We start from the raw sequence: 24,238 nt of genomic DNA, 5'->3' as shown, positions 1-24,238 counted from the left end.
AATAGAGCCATGAAGGTATTAATGTGAAAATTATTGTATTCATAACGAGTGATGGGGACCCTTCCTTGAAAGATTTAACAAATGAATATTTGCACAAACAAGAAATTAATGAAAGAAAGATTTGAACAATAGACTAAAAACAAGTTGAATTATTTAAGAAATAGAAGTTTTTGTCAATTAATTGACATGTTTACAATTGAATAAAAAGCAGAATATGAAATTATTGCAGTTGGGTGATTTTCACGTCTGGAGCCCGGTCAATTGGGCTGATCGGGTTAGTGGACCCCTTTCAAATTGAAATGGAGACCCCTGCTTTAGAGGAACAGCAAGAGCTGAGATTTAAACCCAGGACCCCAGGAAATGTGCGACTCACTTCAAACTGTGATGTTAGACATAATATATTCAGAGAGAATTGTCCAACTTAAGGGGCACTTGACTTTGCTGGAGGAACAAAGTACAACTAGGGTGTTTTTTAAAATTTATTTATTGCTGCAGGCCCTCTCTAATGCTGTGAAGACCATTTACTTTTAAGACACTAATAAATAGATAGTGACAACAAATGTGCATCGGGTAATTGAGAAAAGCCAAGAATAAGCCAAGTCAGGGGAAAACACTTTTAATGTTTGACATCGTGGCCAAATTTATACTCTAATTCGCTTGCTTCTTCGCATTTTGCTCGTTACAAGCAATTAAATCCTCCCGATGATTTGAAGCTTAATATTTGTTGACAGGATTTACTACTTATGTTGGGAGCCTGTCTAACAAGCCTGTTGAATCATACCTGAATTGAGAGCCAGGACTCCGTCATTGCCTCCAATCACATACAAGTGATCGCCCAGCACGGCAGCCACAGCTCTGGCGCGTCTCGTCAGCATGGGCGCCTGCTTGCTCCATGCGTTCATCTTTGGATCGTACCTGCAGCAAACAACAAAGAATAACAACACCTATTCAACACCTACTTTGTTAGTCATCGGAATATGTGTTTTTCTTTCTGTTATATAAGATCCTTTCGAGCGACGTCAGAACAACAAGTGCACCCACAAAGCATACAAGACAGTGTTTCAGTAACATTCGCCACAGTCTTTAATAATGTATTGTACTTTCGTCCAGAAATCGTGCCGCAGTACCTCTCCACGGTATTTATGGCTGCAATACCATCGTGTCCTCCAATAGTGTACAAGTATCCATCCATGGCCACCACGCACACTCCACTGCGGGGGCTGCTCAAGGGTGCTACTTCCGCACTCCAGCTGTCTGTGTCTGGGTCGTACCTGGCAGGGTGGTGGTGGGGGGTCAGAATGTCAGAGCGTAGAGGCAAAACAAGCAGCTTGGTTCAAATTGACATAGTATGTGCAGTATTCAAGATGTTACATCTCATAATGGACTTTATTTGTTAGACTCTGTAATTATTATTTTTGGTCTAATCTCATAATTGTGCATCCACTTGTTGCTAGGCAGAATTCTTGCCGCAGAATCAATCGTGTCCGATGAAAGATTGGCCGATGCTCGTCACGCTTCACTGGCTGTTTGAATGGAAAACAATGGGGTGATGGTGCTCAGCACTATTATGTAATACAAAACATTGTGTTATAGAAATTAATTTTGCAACTTCTGTACTAAATACATAATCATAATCTCAGGGGGATGTGTTATTGGAGTGAAATTATACAATTATTTAGGAACTATAATGGTGTAAACGTGATAGATTCCATAGATAATAAAGTCAGTCCTTCTCAAATAGGGGGGCAGACAACCCAGGGGTGGGGGGGTTCACGGTGCGATGCCAGGGAGTGAGGGTGTTGACCCCGGGGGATGGTGGGGGACCCCAGGGGCAACGTGTTTTTTTTGTTTTGTTTTTGTATGTCGTAATAAACTAAAGTGTAATCGCACTTCCACTACAGTAGGTGGCATTGGTGCTCATATTGTCAGGGAGTGCACAAGGACCACTGATCTGAATATATAACTGGATAGCCGGTAGCCGATACACGCCCGTGCAAGATGTCGAAGCGACAGGGTGGCCATCTTGCCCCATATTCTAAATACCAGTTGCCGAGCCAAGTAAGTGGAAAGGGTACATTTTGTGTAGCTGCCATCAGATATGGGATCCAACAAAATGCATCATTTACTATCACCTTGAGACTGACTGGCAAGTCATCTGCTTTTTGCCCCACGGTTCGCTGGCATAGGCGCCAGAAAGTGTTGCCCACATGAGCATCTTCCTCATTATCCATCCATCCATTTTCTTGACCGCTTATTCCTCACAAGGGTCGCGGGGGGTGCTGGCGCCTATCTCAGCTGGCTCTGGGCAGTAGGCGGGGGACACCCTGGACTGGTTGCCAACCAATCGCAGGGCACACAGAGACGAACAACCATCCACACTCATACGCACACGCACACGCACACCTAGGGACAATTCGGAGCGCTCAATTAACCTGCCATGCATGTCTTTGGAATGTGGGAGGAGACCGGAGTACCCGGAGAAGACCCACGCGGGCACGGGGAGAACATGCAAACTCCACCCAGGAAGGTCCGAGCCTGGACTCGAACCGGAGACCTTCCTCATTACACTTCTATTAAATTGCTGTTTGGTTGAAAGGGACACATGCAAGCCTTTAAAAAAAAAAAAAAAAAAAAAAAAAAAAAAAAAAAAAAAAAAGCCCAAAACGGCACTCGAAGCAGCCTTCAGGGAATGCCTACATTCAGGTAACTGTGACGATGGCAGGCTGGAGTGGATGTTTCCCAACTCTGGCTCATCATTAAGGCTCATTTTGTCAAGAAGTGCCTCTCTGTGGGAACTGGAGAGTAGCCAACTGCTTCAAGCTATCTGATAGTGTGGGAGCCGAGCATATAGTGTACGTGTGCGCGTGTCCTTGTGAAAATGTCCCAAATGACTCATGTTGTCTGCAAGGCCACAAATAAATTCTGCCTTAATGCTGACCTCTGCTGTTCGGCGACATGTCTAGCAACATATATCTGGAACGGAGGGACATTTACAGTTGCGAGCAAAGACACAGCCATGTTTGTTGTGTCCGAAGCAGTTTAGCGACTGATTGATTCATCAAGATGATGATGGGAACCACTGAGTGGGGTACTTGGAAGAAACATATAGGTTTATGCCATATACTGCCCGATATTGTATACAATTAGTCTTTTGCTTAATCTACCTTCGCTTAAATAGAGATGAGGACGGGCGTGTTATCATCAAAAAGTGAGTGCTTTCCCCCAAAATTTAGTCAAATGTAGTCATCCATATCTCGCACCACATAGCAGCTCACCTCTCCACATTACTGTAACATCGGATACTGTCTGCGCCACCCACTGTGTACATCTTGCCATCCAGGGTGCCCACGGCCACGTCGCCCCGCTGCTTGACCATGCGAGCTGCTGTCTTCCACTCATTATACTCTGGACAGAACTGCTCCACCAGACAGGAGGGGTCGTCCTTGGTCCATCCGCCCACTGTGACAACAAAATCGCGAACGCTCCATTACATTTGTCATTAAAACTATGCCGTCCTAACAAATTAAAATTTCATATTGCAAAACAAGCTCGTGTGAATGAGCGGCAGAATGTTTTGTAAACATAGGGATTAATCTCCAAGGTCATACACAACGCACTACGCGACCTTACCCCGGGTTTTCACCGGATGCGGTTGCGGTGCGGTTGCGGTGCGGTGCGTCTTGACTGCGTGCTCCGGACGGGTCAATTTTTTTGTCAATCCACACCGGCTCCGCACAGCTGCGGTCCGGCAGCTCCGTCGCCGCCCACTTCCCAACGTGTCTCAGTCGACACGCAACGCACCCGCAAGCGGTGTAAACTGCACCATTCGACTGAATGGAATCTAATTGCTTGCGTCGCCGGACCGCACCGCAACCGCACCGCAACCGCATCCGGTGAAAACCCGGGGTGAGTTTACTTCTGTTATATAAACCTGTACAGGCTATGTTGTCATACTGGTATCAATAGAAGTGAACCACTGTAAAATAACATTAAAATAAATCAAAAGGTGCTCAACTGTTGACAGATGAATACCTGATTGAGGAGGTGAGATGTGGAGTACAACCTAGAATGGTTGCCAGTCAACGGGGCAGATAATGAAAGAAATAAAAAAACATTCGCACTAACGGACAATTTAGAGTCTTAAATGAAGCTAACATGCATTTTTCTGGAATGTTGAGGATGCTGGACTACCGACGGCGGCCTCTTGTAGCCATTTTATGATTAGGAACTAGAAATTAGTAGAATAAAAACTTGACATATAATTTAATGCAATTTTAAGGATCTTTATCTTCTACTGAAGTAGAGAAACCTTAAAACCACTTTTGAACAGATGGTGACCTAAGTAGAAAGCAGAATGCTAATAGCAGGGTAAGTATGATAAAAACATCCGTGTTCCTTGAGACAAACTATCACTTTGTTTTTATTAAGTTCTTTGAGGAAGTATAGTCTGACAGACTGTGTCGCCAGGGCGCCTCGTCAAGATGAAGCAAAATGTCTCCCTCGATGGAGACGAACCAGATGGCACCCTCATGTTGACATTAACACCTGCTGAACTTTCTCCCATATGTCTGCGGCTGTTCACTCTGGATATAATCTGATCTTACATAAGCCGTCCAACTACCCGAGCAGACACTGACCCATAAACATCACGTCAGTGACGACATCTTTGGGGGGAAGTTTGCTTTGCCGTGCGCAACAAGAGTCTGGTGTCGACATGCGGCGGTTGGCGCCGCCTTTACCATCCGTAATGACCATGTGCTGATGCTGTGGCTCCTCAATGGATTCCCTGGAAAGAGAAAATAACGATAAAAAATGACAAAGATGTTACATAAAGCGATTCTAAGTTGGAACAACAAAACGGAGTATAATTATCTCCATACAGGAACAATTCATGATATAATTCTTGCACTGGATCTCATTGAAATTATGTCCATGTTGTGCCAGTGAGTATTGAGTGACTTGGCTTGATTATATAATTGTTAAAAGAAGCTCAAATTTATTATTCTAGAAGACTTTTTCTGTGGTAAGCAATCAACTATTTTTTTGCCAACCATTTAACTCAATGAGTTGTCGCAGCCCAGTGAAAAACAATGAAAAATTGTTTTTATATTTTATTTCATTTTTACTTTCTTTTTTTTTTTTTGTATTTTGGATTAAATTAAAAAACAAAAAAACAAAAAAACATTAGGCACTAAAGGACATGCTTTTATTGGGCAGTCTGTAGAAATGTAAATATGCCAAAAGTAAGAACTATTTAGTTATTTTTTTTCTTCTATTGACATGATGGCAGCCAATCACAAACATGAACAAAGTAGTGCCCCCTTACCCTTGTTGATTGTACACGCCCATGTTTTATCTTCTTAATGTGTTGCTCCGTGTTTCTTTTTGCACCAGGGCCGTCTGTAGTCTGCTCTAAAACAAACAGCTCCTACGGTTTTGTACTGTGAGCAACCTCGGTCGCTTCAAGAAGAAATATCAACCTCCCCTACACGATTCATTCGCCGTCACTGCAGCTTGAAACCCAAGACCCCTCTTAAACATTTTATTTGTCAACTATCACGCTGTCGGAATTCTTGACATGCTCTCACATTCACATAAGACTGCATCAGTTATTACTTTGACACTTAGATGAGTATAGACCCGGTGTGAGGCACAAACCCTTCCTATTTCTTTTTATTTGGTAGGTTATAGAAAGGTTCATACGAAGGAGTATTAGGGCCATACTCAAAAGAAAACAAACAAATCGTAGAATCACAACAATAGGTGGATTTCTTTGAGAAAACTTATTTTACAATGATAGCATAACTTTCTAGTGGATAATTTCTATTGTTTTGTAAAACTAGGATTTTTGTAATATGATAGAATGGATTGCATAGCAGCAAAACAACCATGTAATCATTTTGTATCTTATTTAATGTCATAAAAGAAACATTTTCATATACTGTACTCGGAAAACTGCACTTACCAGAGCAAATTTGACAAGTACATCTAATAACTTGTTTTGAATATTGTTGAGAATGACATGTATAATCCTTACTGAGAAACAAAAAAGCAGAAAAATCCCTTATGTTCCTTACTTCCTACCACTCATGTAGCAACAAATATAAAAGAAACAAAATAAAAATCTGATCATCAAATACCAGCCAAATATGAGGCAGTTTTGTGATCTTCTCTGTACACCATTTACAACATTGGTGTCAAACATATGGCCCGTGGGCCGGATCAGGCCCGCAAAGGGGTTTAATCCGGCCCATGAGATGTTTTTGTAAAGTTAAATTTAAAAAAAATAAAAAATAGTAATGTCGGACTAATTAATCAGCCGGCCACAATCAAAATATCTAAAATTTGTAATTTCACAAGGAGTCCTCAGATGAGCAATGCTACTTGTACGGGGAAATCATCCTGGATGTCATTATTTTACACATAGCTTAAAGTTAAGGTTTGTTTAATTATTATTATTATTATTTTAAATCATAGACCGACATAAACGTGTTAAATACGACACAAATTCAATTACTGGTAACACAAATAGATATGACAAGGATTAGCGTCCTTATAACGTCATTAACTGCGCCATGCAATGCATTGATTCTGGGAATAATATATATGCAAAACAGGTCGATTTATCACATCCGTAACGTATACCGGCAAAGTGTTGCCGCATTCCATTTGCATTTGTGTTATTTTTCGGAACAACATGATGACAGTTGAGCTCCGTAATTTAGGGCTGGTCCACAAATCTGTGTATAAATGAGGGCAATTGTTATTAGGTTATATATCGTTATTTTACCGATGCGGCAAACTTGAAAATATATTTTCCTCCATGCAGCCCCTAAGCTAATAGTATGACACCCCTGATTTATAACATCCGCTCAATTTATCCTCCTCACTTACAGGTTCCACTGGATTTCTTATTTTTATTTGTGAAGGAATTGCAAATTCCCTCAAAACGTCTTCGTAAAGGTTTCAGTTCAGGTCAGCGGCAGTCAATCACTTTTCTGCCAATGCCTACTCTATCAACGTTATTTAATATTTCCAAGACAGCAGCATCAAACTAATCCCTTCACATCCAGCCGCATCGAGGCAACCAATCTGCGCAGCAACACCTCGCGGGGCGAGGTGCAAGAACGGCGACGACGACACATGGCATGTTTAACGCCTGCCTGTCAGATGAATTATGCGATTCATAGATAGTGATGCAGAATGCTGAATTTTGACATTTGGAGCATTATTACATGACAAATCAAATCTCATAGTGTACCAAAATGTTAAAAGATTATCATTGGACAACACCGGAACCACGAAAGTTAGTAGTTTGTATAGTCCTGCTAACAACAATGTTGCATGGAAATATAAGCTCCACAAAATCTCGACCTGACACATGCAGTTAAGAGGTCTGTGATGTAAAACACTGTAAATCAAACTAAATTCATGCTCAGACTTCCCAGCTGACTGTTTCTTAGAGCTTTTTCGAGATGGATCTCACCATCAGTCAGTGGATGAATGACGGCGCTGACAACTGAGTCACACTGAAGGCGTTAGGAAAAAAAAAAAGCTTATAATGTGTATTTCTAAATTGTGCAAAATGACCTTGCATCACCTCGCTGTTTTATTGACTCATTCTACTGGAATGCGTAACGATTTTAGTTGAAAGCGTTCTCAGCTGTTAATTTAGTCTGAGGTCCAAGTTTTTGTGTTACCCAAGTCTGTCCATCTGTCACCCCTGAAGTTCAAGTTCTACAATGATTCATCTCCTGACTCATTCCATTTAAAATACATGGCTGGCCTTAACCCTCAATATGCTACAGAATTAGCCCGTCTCTGAAAAGTAAGCAAACGATCCCCAAGTAAAACTGACCCGACCGAACACACCAGGCGAGGAGAAGATGGATCCCTCTGATTATCCACTTCGAGGTGGCCGAGATTTCCCTGGAGGTCCGCCGAGATCATCTAAGTTTGCCCTGCCAGAATCAACATGAAAACACTCTGGCTGGGAGCTTTCATTTGGTCACTTTATGAACTCGGCAGCTTTTATGCACCCGCCCGGAGGCATTCAGTTGAAAAAGGCCTAATTTTCACCAGGTCAAGAGGTTTATAGAAGCCCGGGAGGCTTTAAAAAAAAAAAAAAAAAAAAAAAAGAAGAAGAAAGATGAAGACCGCCTCTGGACTATAAGCAGCTGCTTCACATTGGGTCTATAGGTTCTTGGCCCACACTGATGTGGAAAAATTGAAGCAGTAAAATATATTTTTCCTCTTCCTTTTTAGTCAACAATCGTGATTGTTTCTTATGGCGGTATGCATGACTGTATTATTTTAAGTAGCAGTATAAATTAAGAGCACACATGGAGGGCAATGCAAGCTGTTGATCATGCGCAGGAGTTGGTGCAAAGTAGCTGATAGATATTTTACACGAACAGGTGGATGCTCCATTTTTATCCCTGCAACTGCCTCACGATATCATCACGGCAGATGACGTAGTCTCGTGATCAAGTTGATAAACATCCACAAAATTAAACCCTCCACAAGTTCTGAATAATTTGGTGAAAAATTATCACTATCTGTAAAATCATACGTGACATCAATTACCACAGTTTCATGAGCATTAACAAGGTTTTACTTGGTGTTTTCTTTTGACAAGAGGAGGAAATACACAAAACTTACATGTTGAATGCCTACAGTGCCGCTGAAATTGATTCATTATATTCCATATGGTAAAACATATTTGAAAAATTCATATAAGGTCGAACAAGCTCCTAGAAGAGATTGTGTTCGAGTGTCCACTATAATGTAAAATGATGTCCAATAAATGTTAATATAATGGTCTTTGTATTACTGATAGCAACCTTTGGTGACCATTTTTATGCCTAAGTGTGACTTAAATGGTAGCCATCCATTAACATTAAAAGGTCAGCCTTGGAGCGCTTGCCAAAGATGGAAGACCTGCTATTAAGTCATGACTGGTGGATCTTTTTATATGTGTGTTAATGTATGAGAGGTTGTCAACATTCAGTTGGAGTGAAGGGAAAGTCCTTAAGCGATGGCAAGAAAATGTGTGTAAAATCTTGTTCCTTTTGTCTATCGCAAGAAAGTGAGCCCTCATCATTTCAGGAAGCAGTGATGTAGTGCGCCATACAATCATCCGGCAGATGACTTCTCAGGGTTTTGGGAAATCTGGCATACCAGAGAGCTGCTACAGTAGTCGGCCAGGCAGCCAGCCGATGAAACGCTAAACTTCCCGCAGCTGTCCCCCGGGCCTGCTCGCCAAACAGATTTCATAACAATAAAAGCAAGGCGCCAACGTAAGTGATCTTCAACCCTAACTTGTCATCAGGTCATTCCCTAGAATGTGTCAGGTGGTGGCCGACCGCAAATGCTGCTTGAGTATTTTTGGGTTGCTGGGGGATTTTGGCCGGCCGCGTTTTGGACTGGGAGAACATGGAAGACAGCTTCTGATTTACAGAACCCTGAAAGGAAACATTCTTATTTAAAAGAAAGTTTTGATTAGTGATGTCACTATGTTAATCGATCGATTAATTGACTAACCAGATTCATGTTAATTTTGCACTAAACTGTATTACAAAAGCATTTTTTTACTTGATTACTGTTTATTAACCAGTGATTGGTGATTGCGTACTTTGTATTTATATAGCGTTTATTAAAAAAAAAAAAAAGGGGGGGGGGGGGGGGGGTTGTACGATGTTACCGGATAGGTCATTGTTTTCCCAAAGTAAAAACAGATGTTTGTAAATGCCTTATTTTGATTAAACACAGATGATAATCAGTCTTCCTTTATGAAGAACTAGAGAAATCAGTGAACAATTACTGTAGATATTGTAAATTCAGAGGATATGGACAATTTTAATTAAAAATGTCTCCAAGTGATTATTAAAATAGTTTATTAATTTGCTAATTAATTACTTGTCAATTTATTGATTAATTTTGACAGTTCTAGTGTTGATGCCTATTTATTCAATTAAAGTACAGTCCAGATGTGCCCTTAGATATGAGAGATCAGACTTACAAATTTTCCAAGATATAAATCATCATTCGGCCACATTTTTGCTTTGACTTACGAGGAAAAATAATATAAATGCGTTTTTTAGTGTCTTTAAACTGAACTCAGCTCACTTCACAAAAAGAAGCAGTTGGGCATAGTGGAAGTTCACTGTTAAACAGTGAATTAAGTGTCCAAAACAATAAGGAACCATAATTAATTCACAACACAAATTGTTTTGTTAATTATTCACATTCTGTTTAATTATGTATTTCTGTATGTATTTCTGTTTTATGAAGTACAACATTATAGTTTTTTTTTCTTTTACACTTTCTTTTAGAGAGGGACTGGAATGCATTACGCAATGTCATTTCCATTCATTTCAATGGGGTAAGATACCAGTGTGTTGAGTTACGGAACAAAATGATTTTGTATCTCAAGGAACCACTAGATTAGTTTTGGCAAATAATGAACAATTCAATCGTGGCATACCGGAGAGGCCAGACCCAGCCACTGTTGAATAATTGAAGGACTTTAATGTAGAAAACAGTGCTGATAGCAACAGGGCAAAAAATGCAGTTGTAGAAAAATAAGACCCAGGCAACAATAAATATTCTTCCACTCTGAATGTGACAAGTGGCACGTCTGTCTATATGACGGTGTTGCTTCAGAGTGAGATCCTGTGTGCAAATCGAAGATATAAATGTGGATGGCCTTCAACAACCTTTCATGACACCCACGCACCATGCGCTGCACATTTGAAAAGGTAAGGAAAGTGGCTGATGGATACAAAACCAAACCTATGTGAGTAGAATCCACACATGGCAACGTTTAAAATGACTAAATTCTTACAGCACAATAAAAACCCTTGGCATTCATTTAACTCCTCACTGTAAACACTGTATAATGTACAGGAGTTGTCTGCCTGATGGAGCCTCGCAGATAAAACAGCAACATTGGATTCTTTCATTAAAACGTGTTGCTAGGCAGAATTCATGCGGCTCAATCATAGTTAATCCAGAGGGTAATGCCAAAAATGGTCCATGCAGTATAGTTATTCAGTATTTTGGAAACAAAATACATTAGAGAAGGTCTGGAATGTCATACAAGCTACAACATTCCTTGTGTTTTTGAGTTAGCTGAGACATGACCGGCACCGTAGTAAAAGAAAAGTGCTGTTGTTGACACAAGAACCCAACTGGGGGTAAACTAATATTGAGGTCAAGCTAAGGAAAAAGAAATCCAGACACCGTAATATTGCCAACCCTCTGACTTCACTACTTGATGATTTGGACAGATGATCCAGGAAGAACCCAAAGCACAGCAGGTGGGGCATAACATGACAATTTGGCATTTTACCTTTTATCACTATGCATTCTTTACTTTCATCGTAATTTAGTCCTAAAATATACATTCTCCTAAAAAAAAAAAAATAGCTGAATGGTGAAACTAATGCTGCAAAGGTGCACAATCTATTCACAATATGGGTCAATGTGATTAAATGACACAACATGCCTACGCATTTTTTCACACTGCTTATTCTGGTGTGAGTAACAGTAGAGGTTGGAGTTATCCCAGCTGACTTATGGACAACAACCCCTTGGACCGGTGGCCACCAAATCACAAGGTGATTGTAAAGGACGTATTTAGTGGCAATTGATCACACATAGCAATGCCAGACAGTGCCAATGAATCCTTCGGCTAAAATATAAAACAGGAAAGTCCTGTGCTATTTACCACAACGAGGGTTTTGGCTATTGGTTTACCCGTTTGACATTTATTAATCACAACACAAAAAGGAGAGAAGACACTCAGTTCAGAGGTCGCGAGGAGAGAAGCAAGAAAGTGACTGATACAATTCACTATGGCACTTTCTAAAAGAATCCTCTCCTCACCCTCTCTTTTTATTTGGTTTTCATGCCCCTAGTTGCATGAGTGTTCCAATCCTAAAAATGCAAATGCCAGGCATAGTTGTAACACAGTGTATTTGTTTGTCTCTGTGTGTGTGCATGTGAGTGGAAGATTGCTGAGCATGTGTGGTCAAGTTTGCAATCATTTCTTAACAGACAACAGGCGGACTTAGGTTAGATGTTCTTGTGCTCTTGAGTCTGTTAAGATAACATATAGCTAGGCTATGTGAATGTGAGTGCGGAGCAGAGCAAAGCATTCTTCATTGCAAGCAGAAGCAATTCTTCATTGCAGCAAATGTATGATAACTTATTATTTACAATTATTCCTACAGTTACTGTTTTTTTTGTTTTGTTTTTTCACTCATTTTTTTTTTTCAAGAATCAACGTTTATTGTCATTTTTACCATTTCTCCCGCTAAGCTCCAGATTTTACAGCAAAGTAAACAAATTTTTTTTTTTTTAAAGTAGTGTAACTAAGAAAGACCTCAAACTTGTGGGATGTTTTTATATTGCTTTTATATGCTGGATATAGGAGAACAACGGCTACAATTTCTTTTCAAACACATTTGGAACTTTCCTTTTGCAACGTGTTCTCTCGTTGTTGTATCCTCCAACTATGCGTCGATACCACGTCCCTTAGTGGAAACCGCCACCTTCGTTGTTCTGGATGATACCCTTCATCTTGCCACCTATAGAATAGGAGAAGATTTGTTACAATTTCTTTTGAAGACATTTGAATTCTACTTTTGAAACTTATCCTCTCTAGTTTGCACAGCAATGGAAGAATAAGTTTAACAGTTTTTTTCTTCATGGCTTAGTGTTTTTCATTCAAATATTTACTGTAGGATTTCCTTGCACGGAGGAAATCCTGACTAAAACTACAACAATTCACGCAAGTACTGCAAGCAGGCAAATGTGAAGAGCCCAAGGCTGAAAAGGGTTTTAGTAAAACATGTTGACTGTGTAACAAGGGGGGAATTCTGAACCTCCTGTCTATCAAAATACCAAAAGGAAGGAGCTCTCCTTTTGGATATATATATTTATTATTATTTATTGACATTATTTTATTTCTTGAAGTTTGTTTCTGGTTTGATCTTATGTAGGCTACAGCACTTATAGTTACTGCTGCAAATAATTCTTTAAATCAAAGTTGAGTTCCATGTTGAGGTCTGTCGGCTGTCAGCAAAATGTCTTCTAAGGTGACGAAAATGAAATGTGACATAGTGCCACACTGCAAATACTGACAAACGGCTGTATGTGTGCGCACACGCGAGAGATGAACTACTTAAGTGTGAAGAATCGATGTGAAATAAGCATTGCTTTTCCCAACTGTCACATTCCAGCTTTCAGAAAAAGTACATTCATGCTCCCATGTTGTTTTTAAATATTATTTTTTATATACTTAGGGTAATAAATTCATTTACCAACGAAATGTATGATGAGATAAGTGCAACTACTCCTTCTAAAGAATCCTAAGATTAGTCTAGATTTAGTTTACAAAATGAACCGAAATAGTTTGTTGGACGCAATCAGCTCAACGGCATGAGTATCATCAGTATCACTAATGTTTTGACTACAGTGATACACCATCTTAATATAACATCCCAGCTCTGTATTACAGTTGACAACAAGACATTATTGCATTGCAGCGGGTTGATGGGATAAACTGCTGTCTTCTTGCACCCTCTAGTGCCGAAACTCAGATTTGCAGAGCTAACGCAACACAGCAGAGAGAAGGAAGAATCCCTTTGCAGGAGTGCCCACCAGCACCCCCCTTTAAGGACTCCAATGAGCCTCTGATGGAGCATAGGCAGGACCACTAAGGTTCCCACCATAGCTCACAAAAGCATGCCACTCAATTGACTCATCCCAAAGGTGGAGATCCCATGAGAAGAGGATTCACGTTGTCTCTTGAGGTCATGCTCTGCCCTGCCCCGTGATTGTAGGCCCTGGCCACCAGGCAACTCCAGAGGAGGACCCTGGTTTACCCGTTGTTGTCTTGACCCGTCTACCAGGAGCATAAAGCCTCTGACAAGGCTCTTAATGGGCCACACAAACCCTTCCATCACAACAAGGTGACAACTCAAGAAGGGGACAGTGAAATCTAAATATATAAAATACTTCACATTTATTCCGCCAGGGAATTCAGCTTTACAAAATGCCAGTGTGAGGTAATGGCAACTGCAATGACACCTAGTAGTATCAGTCATTATTACTGTTATTGTTTGTTTCTTCTTCAGGGCAAAAAACAAAAAACGGGCAGATACAATATTTGAGTTTGTTTTTACTGCATTGTCGGTTCCAGGATTTGGGTTACGTTATTGGCTAAAGAAAAGTGGCAAATAGAGAGTCAAAATATTCTAAACAGAATTATCATATTGTTACATACATGGCACTTGCAATCAAAACTGATCCTTAAAGAGATACAAAATCGCTTAGTCGTATTACACAGTGTGGAGTTGCCTAATGCTGTGAGCTTTGTCATTACTTTATATGCAAACAAACGCATATCATATGAAGATTACAGGTCAGGCTTGATCATTTAAGGAAGTGACAACTTCTCCGGTGTCACTTGTTGGAAAACTAGAGAAGTGTCAGTATCGCGTCACGACCTGACAAGACAACAGGTAGGATCTCTGTTCAGTGTCTACTCTGAGTCTGGTTAAAAAGTTCAACGCTCTTATGGAATATTCTTGTGGAGTAATCCGGACATTTGAAACTATGTTAAATAACGTGATTGACTTGGACCTTGATGTGAGATAGAATTAGATTGAAAGATTACACGTGGATCCAAATTGGAAAACGATGATAGAACATTAAGTCATGCCTTATTGCAGGCAGTTAGGAAAGACGTTTGACATCTTACGCTGTTTTCATTTATCGCGTCACGTCTGCTCCAAAACAGCCTATGCTGCAATTAACTTAGGATCTTATTCTGTTTTTCCTACCGTCTATTGGCCATCTGAAGTGCACTCATGCATTCACTGGACACTAATTTGCAAGCTGACTCGAACAGTAGAGGCAATCAGCCAAGCAGATGACAGCGATTGGCTTACACTCCGTAATTCACCAACGGGCCTCTCGGGAAAACAATGGAGGCGTGTGAGCATGCAATGGAGGAAAGAAGAGAGGTGGTGGTGGGAAATCAAACATTAACCTTATTTCCTCAGGCTACTTTTCATTTTCTTATTGTAATCATGTTTGAGTGGGAAGCAGTCAGTTACTGAATAGCAGAGAGACTCAAATATGAGGTGGTCACGGTTCACCATTTTTAGCAATTGTCAGTGTTTCGTACATAACACCATATGCTGGTCCTGACGTCATCATGGATCATACATTTCATCGTCAAAAGTCTGCGTTTAGTAGCCAGTTACTAAATACTTCCTCCTGAGATCCTTCAACTAATCACCTGTCGGCTTTTATCAGTTGGCCAGATGTAATGGAGTCGTACGAGAAGGAATCACTGAGAAGAATCAGGCGGAACAGCCAAATGCTCCTGCGGGATCTCTTTTCATTTCACAGGGGAGGCGGAGATACTGCGGTAAGTGTTCGTTGTCAGCTCTACAGCAACAACAACTTGAAACTACTTTTGATATGTTCATCAGATCCCAGTTCAGTCAGGTCGAGATGCTACAACAACGGGTTTGCTCAGAGCAAAAAAGCAAAGTCATTTGTCTAAATGTCACACTTTATTATAGTTTGGGCTATTTTAGCATTGCTGAAGCGATCTAACCCACTTGGTCATATTGAAGAGTCCTGAGGTTCGACAATGCGATATATTTTCATTTCTAGCACGTTATTTATCTAACTCACGAGACATAAATCTCTAGGAACCCTCTCGGATGTATTCGCTTAAGTTATTTCTTTAGAGCAACTGTACAAATAAACATGTTTATCGATGGAACCTTAACTCATTTGCTCCCAATAACGTGTAAATATGTGTTTTTTTATATTCTAAGTGTACCAAAGACGTATTTATATGTTTTTTTTGATTTTTTTTATGCTAGAGCATACAGAAGGCTTTGATTCAGCCTCTCAACTCCAAAGAACGGCTGCAGAAATGGTAGTTATTACACAAACGGCCAGCAGGTGGCAGAAGAGCAAAGGAGATCAACCAGGGCCATGTAGAAAAAAGCTCAATTACTTACAATTTTAAATAGATGTGTGAAAACTGATGAAACTTAGCTCTCTTCTAATGCTAATTGCTGCAAAACGCAAACAGATAGAGACATACTTTTTTTTCCTGATGAAAGAAGAGACTTTAATCTTTCTTTTGATAGGTTCCATGCTTTTATAGCCATAAAACACAATATTCTGTGGGCCTTGCAAAATCAGTCAAAATCCAGTAAAACAGCCGGGAGCGAACGGGACTACTTCTGTGAAAATGGCTGGGACTGAATGAGTTAATGTTGATAAATTAGGCTGCGGCTCAGTCCAAATAATCTCACCAATCTCACCAGCAGCTCGACGATCTAACAGTGCGCTCTTGCGGCGCTAACAAAGATGACGTTTACCTGCCCACCATCACCACCAGGAGGGCCTCAAGTCTCGCCTCAATCAAAGGAAGTCTGAGTCAGTCCTGTCCTTCTCTCAACAACAGAAGAAGAGGTTCCTTCTCGTCGGTCAGCTCACAGAGGATTGGAGGTCACAGCAGCAAACAGGTAAGTGTTTGAAATCGCCAGTGAAAACGAAGCCTCCACTTGTAACGCCCACTGTACTTTTAGAGCTACCTCAATGCGCAAAGAGAGGCAAAGAAATCCAACGTGACCGTGACCATGACGTACCTCGGACAAGGCCCCCGCGGTTCAATGAGGTCAAATCAAGATGAACTTAAAGTGCTCCAACAAGTCAACGGAGGGGAGAACATCTGCGTCTTTAAGGGTTTGGTGACTCCAGGAGGTAGCGTCGTCGTCTATGAATTTGATCTGAGTGGATGGAATGGAAATGATTTGACATAATTACCCTTCAAGTTCTTTTTGAAACTAGCCATCTGGTATCACCCACTTGGTATTTTTGATAGACCTTTGCTGCCATCACTTAACTAGACCCACTCGTGTATCTGTTGTGTGGTGAAGGGTTGGATCCCAGAATGCAGACACAAATAAGATTCTATCTATTTATTCACATCGAGAGGCAGAAACCCAGAGACGCAGTACACAGGACAGGTGGACAATAATCCGGCAAACCACACACAATTCTCAGACTGCACCCACAGACAGTGAATCGTAAAGGACTAAAGAATGACATCACCTAAAGGATTAAAGGTTGACATCACGAACATCACGTTATGTAAACAGACACTTGTTACATCAGTACCTAAACAGACACATAACAGGTCATGAACTCTGGCGCATGCGACCCAGGCCATGACAGTATCTTCCTGACTCATCCCCAATTTGCTCGTAAAGAACAGTGCTATGTGGAATCTGCTCCTTGAAAACTGGACAATTTCAGTCATCTTTCAAAACAAAACTTCCAACCTTTCGTATATCTTCCAACTTTCAGAGCAGTTCAGTTTCATCTCTCAAAGACACAGAGGCTTCCCCTTCAGTGCTTCCTTGTATGCTAACGGCATCAAGGTGGCCCGAATCAGCTCCTGCTGCGAGTACCGCTACGCACCCGGTTTCCAGCAGGGCAAGAAGAGCTGCTTCCGGCTGTCCTGGCTCGCTGGTGGCATGCCTTGTTACAGGTGTGACGTCAGCACACTCTTGGCTGAAAGTAGCAAGTCACTGCAGTCGACAATACATTGTGCCAAAATTCCACTGAAGGGTGTAATTGGACACACAGTGCATGTATAAAAGGAGCTAATGTATGAGCCACTATCAAAGTTTCTGATTTTTTTCAGATGCACAAGTCTTCGAGGCAAATCCAGCTCCTGCCAGCAACTGAACAACAGCACAAAGGAGAGCTTATTTCTCCCTCTAGTGCACAGCTCTGGCAATGGTATAAGCTGGGGGGGAAAAAAAATGAGTGTTTCCATTTCTTCCTAAAAATGATTCATCTTCTGCACATTTACATTAGGGCCAATCATTAATTTATAGTTGAAAGCTAAGACAAAATCTGCAACAAAGCATTATTTTCGTTTTGTTTTTTTCCAAGGCTCTAAAGTTGCCGCAGTGGAATCATGTCCATCATCCCCTCTGTTTATCCCGACCAAACCGGAGGATAAGTCTGCGAGGAGGACAAGAAGACACGTCAAGGACAAGGCCGGTGGATCCGCAGACACCGAGGACCCCCCGGCCCCTGCCACTAAAGGGACCTCCAAAAAGAGGAGACGCAAGGGTCAAACTAATCAGAGCACGAGCAAAGACAAGACGGCCACGAGCACCAGACGGGACAGAGACGGCTCCCGAGGGTCGACCTTGTCCCAAAAAAATGAGGGCCCAGTTTCATCTGCCAGACAAGAGCCGCCGCGCAAAGAAATAACTGGCACTGGTGAAGTACGGCGGACGCATAAGACGAACGTCAACAAGACAGGCAATGCACTCGGTGAGACCTGACTTGATGAACTGTATGTGCTTTTTTTTTTTTTTGCATTTAACTGTCTTTGTGGGGATAAGATACCTAAAATCAACAGCGGTTTTGTTTTTCGAGACTGCTTACAGGATGAGGAAGTACTGACTCAGCAGAAGCGGGAGAAGCTGTGGGAGTCAAATGGGAAAAGCAGAGATGTGGACGGACAGACGGACTTCTATGAACAATGTGTGCAGATGAGCGCCGAGCTGGAGAAGAGCCCAAGCAAGCACAACTGCTTCCAAGCAAACAGTGAGCAAGGAAACGGCAGCCAAGTGGAAAGAGCTGGAACGTGACACCGAGTCTGATTTACATAATAGGCAGAGGAGCTTAAATGCGGAACAAAACAGAAGGAACTCAACTACACTACCTGTCAAAAGTTTGGAGACTGCTGTTGAATGAGACGCTGCCTCCAAACTTTTGGCTACGAACATACTGTACATGTACTGTATGTCATTCATGGATTTGCAAGTACAGTGAAAGATTGAACAATTCAATCAACATTTTGAAATAAGGTTGAAAAGTTGCAATTAAAAATGCACAACGCAAACCAGTAGAGTTGGCCCAAAACTTGATGCATTGTTCATTTTTCTCTAAAAGGTACTATATCAATACACATGCACATATTGATATCATGGCTGCTAGATTAACTACATAAGTACGATTTGACTATTATCACAAGAAGAATCCAATGTTAAGCGAATAGGGGGAAAACTTGGATACAAAATTTGACATGCTCACAGTGTGAAATTGATAAATGCGTCCTGGCAGAACAATATGGCTCACTTAGGGCTACTCGATTATGGGAAAAAATAATAATCAAGATTATGTTGGCAATTATTGAAATTACGATTATTTATTTTTTTGGTACAAAACAAGGGAAAAAAAACATTAAAAAAATATTAAGACCAATTAAAAAAATAGAAGCACTATAATTATGTAAGTTCATTTTGGATCAAACAGAATTTATATTAATATATATATATATATATATATATATATATATATATATATATATATATATATATATATATATTTATTTATTTATGTTAGCAAAAACTAGAAGTTCGAGTGCAGCATGTGCACTGTGCAGTAGGACGATCATTTACTTTTTGGTACAAGTAAATGTTTAAAAAAAAAAAAGACAAATACAATTCTTGGAAACACTATAATTATGCAAGTTCCTTTTAGATGAAACTAAATTTATTAAATGAGTTATTTTAAAATAAAAAAAAAAGGTGCAAATTGATACATTTAAACAACTCAAAAAATAGTACTAATTAGTATTTATTTATTTATTTTACAATTATGTTGATTTTGTAATTATGGAGTGCAATAATTGAAATTGCAATTGAATTTCAATTAATTGCACAGCCCTATCTCAGCCTGGTGATGATGATGATGATAATAACAACAGAATATTTTTGTATTCTTTGTTCAAAGTGCTACAAAGGTGTCGGCTCCAGAAGAGACTGTCGTCGGAACCCAAAGCTCCAAGCTCAGATGTGGAACATAGCGAAGAGAGTGACACCGTCTTCCGACCAGATGGCGAGCCTGACAAAGGCGAGGAGGAGGAAGGTGAAGAAGAGCCAGTTCATGAACAAGACCTGCAAGCTCAGGTGTGTTTACATCAAACATAATCTTCTTTTCGGCTCACTTGCTTCAGCCACATCGAAGACGGTAATTTGTGGTAGCGCTCAAAGAATTCTTTTTCTTTTCAATCAATCAATCCAGACGTTATTTGAGCCTTGCAAATTGCAACCTAAGCTTGTAAATACAGAACTAATCCCATACTGCTGCTAAAGAAATTGAGTTTCCTAATTCTTGTTTTGACATGAAGCATAAATGAAATGTAGGTGTATGTTCACTCATTTTCTACTTAGGGGGTTCTGCATGAAACCGATTATAAAGCAATACAACTGGTATTTAAAAAAAAAAAAAAAAGGTGCTATCAAAAAGACGTGATATTTCCTGCATCAGTAGGGGGCAGTATATCAATAGGAAAAGAATGACCAGACACTTCAGTCGATGCAGCATCTACACAGCAAAACGCCGTTGACAGTTTTTGGTTATCTAATTGTTTATTATGCATTTGGAAAGAAAATGATGTGCTTATAAGGTTAGTCATTTGTTGGATGAAAAATTAATGAGAAATTCCTCTCAAGATAAGTTTTTGAAAACCCTCCAAAATGTCATTGCAAATGCATTTCTAGAACAAAGATGATTTTGCACCCTGCGATTAATTCATCGGAAGTCTGATGTGGATGACATAACTCGTCTTCTTGCATTCTCACAGCGAACTATGACCTGCATTGTGGAACTGCTCCAGCTTGCTTTTAATTCCCCAATGACCTAAAGCAAATATTAAGCAGCTCGGTACCCATTATATATCCTGCCTCCAGTCCAGACCATATGAAAACATGACACCGTTCGCATGTTCCCCTGACTTTCTCCTGCTTTGTTGCCATAGCTGGAAGTCATGATCACGGTGCTGAGCACATCGGATGAGGTGGAGCAGCTGGTTCTGAGGAACACCGACCTGACGGACGACCTTCTGCTAGCTGTGGCGGGCGCCCTGAAGAGCAGCTCGTCCGAGGTCGCTCTGCTCAACCTTAACCTCAACCTCATTGGCCCGTATGGCGCTCACATTCTGCTGGACGTCCTGAGGGTGAAGCCTCAGGTCAAAGGCTTACAGTAAGCGCTGACACACCAAAGTTAAATTAAATATGAGAATGGCCTGAGTTCAGTTTCTTTCAAATCATTCAGAACCTTGATTAGGGAATTGGAGCGGCACGGAAGAGGATTAAGGCCAGTGAAGAGGGGGGGAGGTTGACGGGATTATTTTGACTTTGCTGATTCTGACTTTATTCTCAGAATTCTGACTTTAAAATGATAATTCTGACTTTAATCACAGAATTCTGACTTTATTCTCTGAATTGTGACAATAATTCTGACTTTAAAGTCAGAATTTTGACTTTATTCTCAGAATTGTGAGAATTCTGACTTTAATCTCATAATTCTGATTGATTTACCTTATTGAATTCATAGCTTTATGTCACAAAGTCAGAATTCTCACTTTAATCACAGAATTGTCACTTTGAAGTGGCAATTATGACTTGAATCTCAGAATACTGACTTTAAAGTGAGTATTCTCACTTTATTCTCAGAATTTTGACAACAATTCTGACTTTAAAGTGAAAATTCCGACTTTATTCTCAGAATTGTGACAATTCTGACTTTAATCACAGAATTCTGATGTATTTTACTGAATTCATAGCTCTATGTCACAAAGTCAGAATTCTCACGAATAAAGTCAGAATTCTGAGATTAAGAATTGTGAGATTAAAGTCAGAATTCTCACTTTAAAGTCAGAATCCTGAGATTAATTGAGAATTGTGAGATTAAAGTCAGAAGTCTCACTTTAAAGTCAGAATTCTGCGAATAAACAGAATTCTGCCATCCTCTTTTTTTTTTTTTCCCCACTTCACTGGCCTGAATTGTCTTCCGTAGACCTGCAACCAAATGTGAAACAACTTTCATTTCTTTTCTCTAGCTTGTTTGGAAACCGATTACACGATCAAGGAGCAGTGGCCCTTCTGAGTGGGCTAGCCGAGCTACAGGAGCAAACGTCAAAAGCTGCCGCCATCCAACAGCAGCAGAAACTCTTACAGCAGGCAACGTCCAACCTCACCACTGGCTGGAGCCCTTTCAAGGTGTTTTCACTTTTGGAACTGGACATTGGGGGTAACAACCTGAGCGGGATCGGGGTGAAGGTACTCGCATCCTACATGAGGCACCACTCACAACTGCAGTATTTAGGTCTGGCTCAGACAGGCGGCGCGGACCTGGCGGCGTGGAAAGAACTTTTCGACAGCCTCAAAGGGAACCGCTCGCTGACTCGGATCATCCTCGATGAGAACAACCTGGGCGACCCCGGGGTCAGGCTGCTGGCCGACGTGTTGAAAGCCAACGCTTGTCTGAGGATGGTCGATTTGGACGGGAACGGGATCAGTGACGTGGGAGGGAACGACCTCGTGGCGGCTTTGCTTTGCAGGGGCCACTTCCCGATGAAGCATCTGAGTCTTGCAGAGAACAACATCAGCTCCGGACTCATGAGCAGGATACAGGAAGAGGTGAAATTTGAATGAAAAGTCGAATTTTGTGAAGCTGTCGTCGTAAATGTTTCGTAAGTTAACAACGCCAAGGCTTGTCATCATCCAAATTCTTCAGGATCCGACTGTACAGTTAGCATGAAGCTGTCTTTTTGAAACAGACTCGTTCACCTTTAGAGGTCAGAGTGGAAAATTGACTCATTTGACCATCAGAGCACAAACACAAAGGTTACCTCCTTCTTATAACTGGATGGACCTTTGAGCAAATGTTGTCTGAAAGACGACGTGTAGGAGTTGCTGAATGCTGCAAAGACATCACCGTGTTTACATTCTCACTTATTTCCCCTCGGTGGACCCTTGTGCCCTGTCATAAACTCGAGAATAATTGAGTTCTTGTGAAGACCACAACCACAGTGACTCATTCCACCCACTGCAATCACAAAAAATCGTGGATGACTAACCAGCAACTTTTTCCTCCCTGTCCTCGCAGTAAACGTCATCAGATCCTTGTTATAGACAGCTGAGGCAAACATTCGACTTTGGGCTCCTGGTCTCATCATGACAGTGCGCTTCTTTTCAGAATTCAACGCAGGTATTTTTATTTATTTTTTTTTTAAGGACGGAAAATACATTTTGGGTGCTGTCAATTTCTTGTCCTTTCAACTGTAGAAGAAGGCGGCCCGTGATCAAAGCTTGTCAAGGTGGTAATTATCTCCTTGTCTCGACAGTGAGTCTGCTGAAATCAATCCTTAGATTTGATCTGATGGTCTTTGAGGGTTCCTCGCTTGTGGAACGCTGATAAAGATGTTCTCCGAGGATGACAGATAAATGAAGCTCAAGATAACATCTGTCGAAGTTGTCCTCATCGAGCGAGTTTAGACGAAACATTTAAAACTGTACGCAGCCGCTTAACGTTTTTTGTAAAGTGCATTTTTTTTGCCATCATCACAACACGGCGATGTGTTTACTGCCTCGTTGACTGTTGATCTCCGAGGATCTCAACAGGTCCATTTGTGCCCGACAAAGCGGTGGCTGAGCTGTAATTCACATTCTCCTCTGATAACGCCGTCTCTGTTACATATAAATACATCAGGATCACTGACCCCCATTGTCCTCCCACTAGTGTAATCTTTAGCTGGCTGGAAACAAATCCCGCTTCCCCTGCTTCTGGCCTGTTCAGGTCCGAAAAACAAGGCCTTCAGTGTGGAGCTCCATTTGAGAGGAATTTACAGATTTGCTGCAGAGTTTCACCTTTCAGCCCTTGTAGGCTGCCATGCTGCATCCTATTTGTTCTTTAACCCAACATTCACATATACACCAAAAGCTTATTACAACTTAGCTGATTAAATTCCCTTTTATGTTATTTTATATGATACAATATGTTCACTTTAATTATTTATCTGACATCACTTTGATGAAAACAGTGTATAAAACATTGGTTTATATATGATTAATTATTTTATTTGTTTTTAATGATCAATTATTTTCTATGGGAAAAAAATTGCTTTAGAAATTGAAACAATATGATTGAGGTTGACCTCATATCTTTTACAATATTCACATTTTTCAATGAATACATTTCAAACAACACCAATCAAAATATATATATATATAAATGCAGCATTTTTATGCTTGGTTGAAGCTGTTGAGTTTATGTGAAAGCATATCTAGTCGGGATATAACAGCAATATTGTGATATCGCGATATTA

At 40.7% G+C, this 24,238-nt stretch overlaps 3 protein-coding genes across 6 annotated transcripts in view; 2 read left to right on the top strand and 1 right to left on the bottom strand.

Moving 5' to 3' along the window:
- LOC144019788 (uncharacterized) overlaps positions 1-24,238 on the bottom strand; it is a 34,333-nt gene that overhangs the window by 4,870 nt on the left and 5,225 nt on the right. Inside the window, exons 1-7 of one of the 3 annotated variants that reach the window (XM_077523070.1) lie at positions 16,909-17,080; positions 16,689-16,829; positions 12,484-12,593; positions 4,638-4,788; positions 3,276-3,459; positions 1,128-1,271; positions 782-915 (exon numbers count right to left, since the gene is read on the bottom strand). In XM_077523070.1, coding sequence (XP_077379196.1) covers positions 782-915; positions 1,128-1,271; positions 3,276-3,459; positions 4,638-4,755 — 580 coding nt within the window. In that variant the 5' untranslated portion in view covers positions 4,756-4,788; positions 12,484-12,593; positions 16,689-16,829; positions 16,909-17,080. Of the gene's footprint in view, positions 1-781; positions 916-1,127; positions 1,272-3,275; positions 3,460-4,637; positions 4,789-12,483; positions 12,594-16,688; positions 16,830-16,908; positions 17,081-24,238 lie in introns of those variants that run through there. The other 2 variants (XM_077523072.1, XM_077523071.1) reach the window with 2 other exon arrangements.
- On the top strand, positions 15,020-16,896 carry LOC144019789 (uncharacterized). 2 transcript variants are annotated; one of them, XM_077523074.1, is made up of 3 exons: positions 15,020-15,445; positions 16,368-16,565; positions 16,629-16,896. In XM_077523074.1, exons 1-3 carry the CDS (start codon positions 15,344-15,346, stop codon positions 16,860-16,862), a joined length of 534 nt encoding a protein of 177 aa, XP_077379200.1. In that variant the 5' UTR covers positions 15,020-15,343; the 3' UTR covers positions 16,863-16,896. The 2 variants fall into 2 exon arrangements, with proteins under 2 accessions (XP_077379200.1, XP_077379199.1); XM_077523073.1 differs by having other exon boundaries at positions 16,365-16,565.
- Positions 17,322-23,870, top strand: LOC144019152 (uncharacterized). Its single transcript, XM_077522010.1, has 7 exons — positions 17,322-17,593; positions 17,750-17,847; positions 18,004-18,393; positions 18,499-18,669; positions 19,861-20,036; positions 20,888-21,111; positions 21,971-23,870. Exons 1-7 carry the CDS (start codon positions 17,322-17,324, stop codon positions 22,563-22,565), a joined length of 1,926 nt encoding a protein of 641 aa, XP_077378136.1. The 3' UTR covers positions 22,566-23,870.

This window comes from Festucalex cinctus, chromosome 5, assembly GCF_051991245.1.
Source record: "Festucalex cinctus isolate MCC-2025b chromosome 5, RoL_Fcin_1.0, whole genome shotgun sequence".
Lineage (NCBI taxonomy): Eukaryota > Metazoa > Chordata > Actinopteri > Syngnathiformes > Syngnathidae > Festucalex > Festucalex cinctus.
This window is presented reverse-complemented; position numbering and strand designations above follow the sequence as displayed.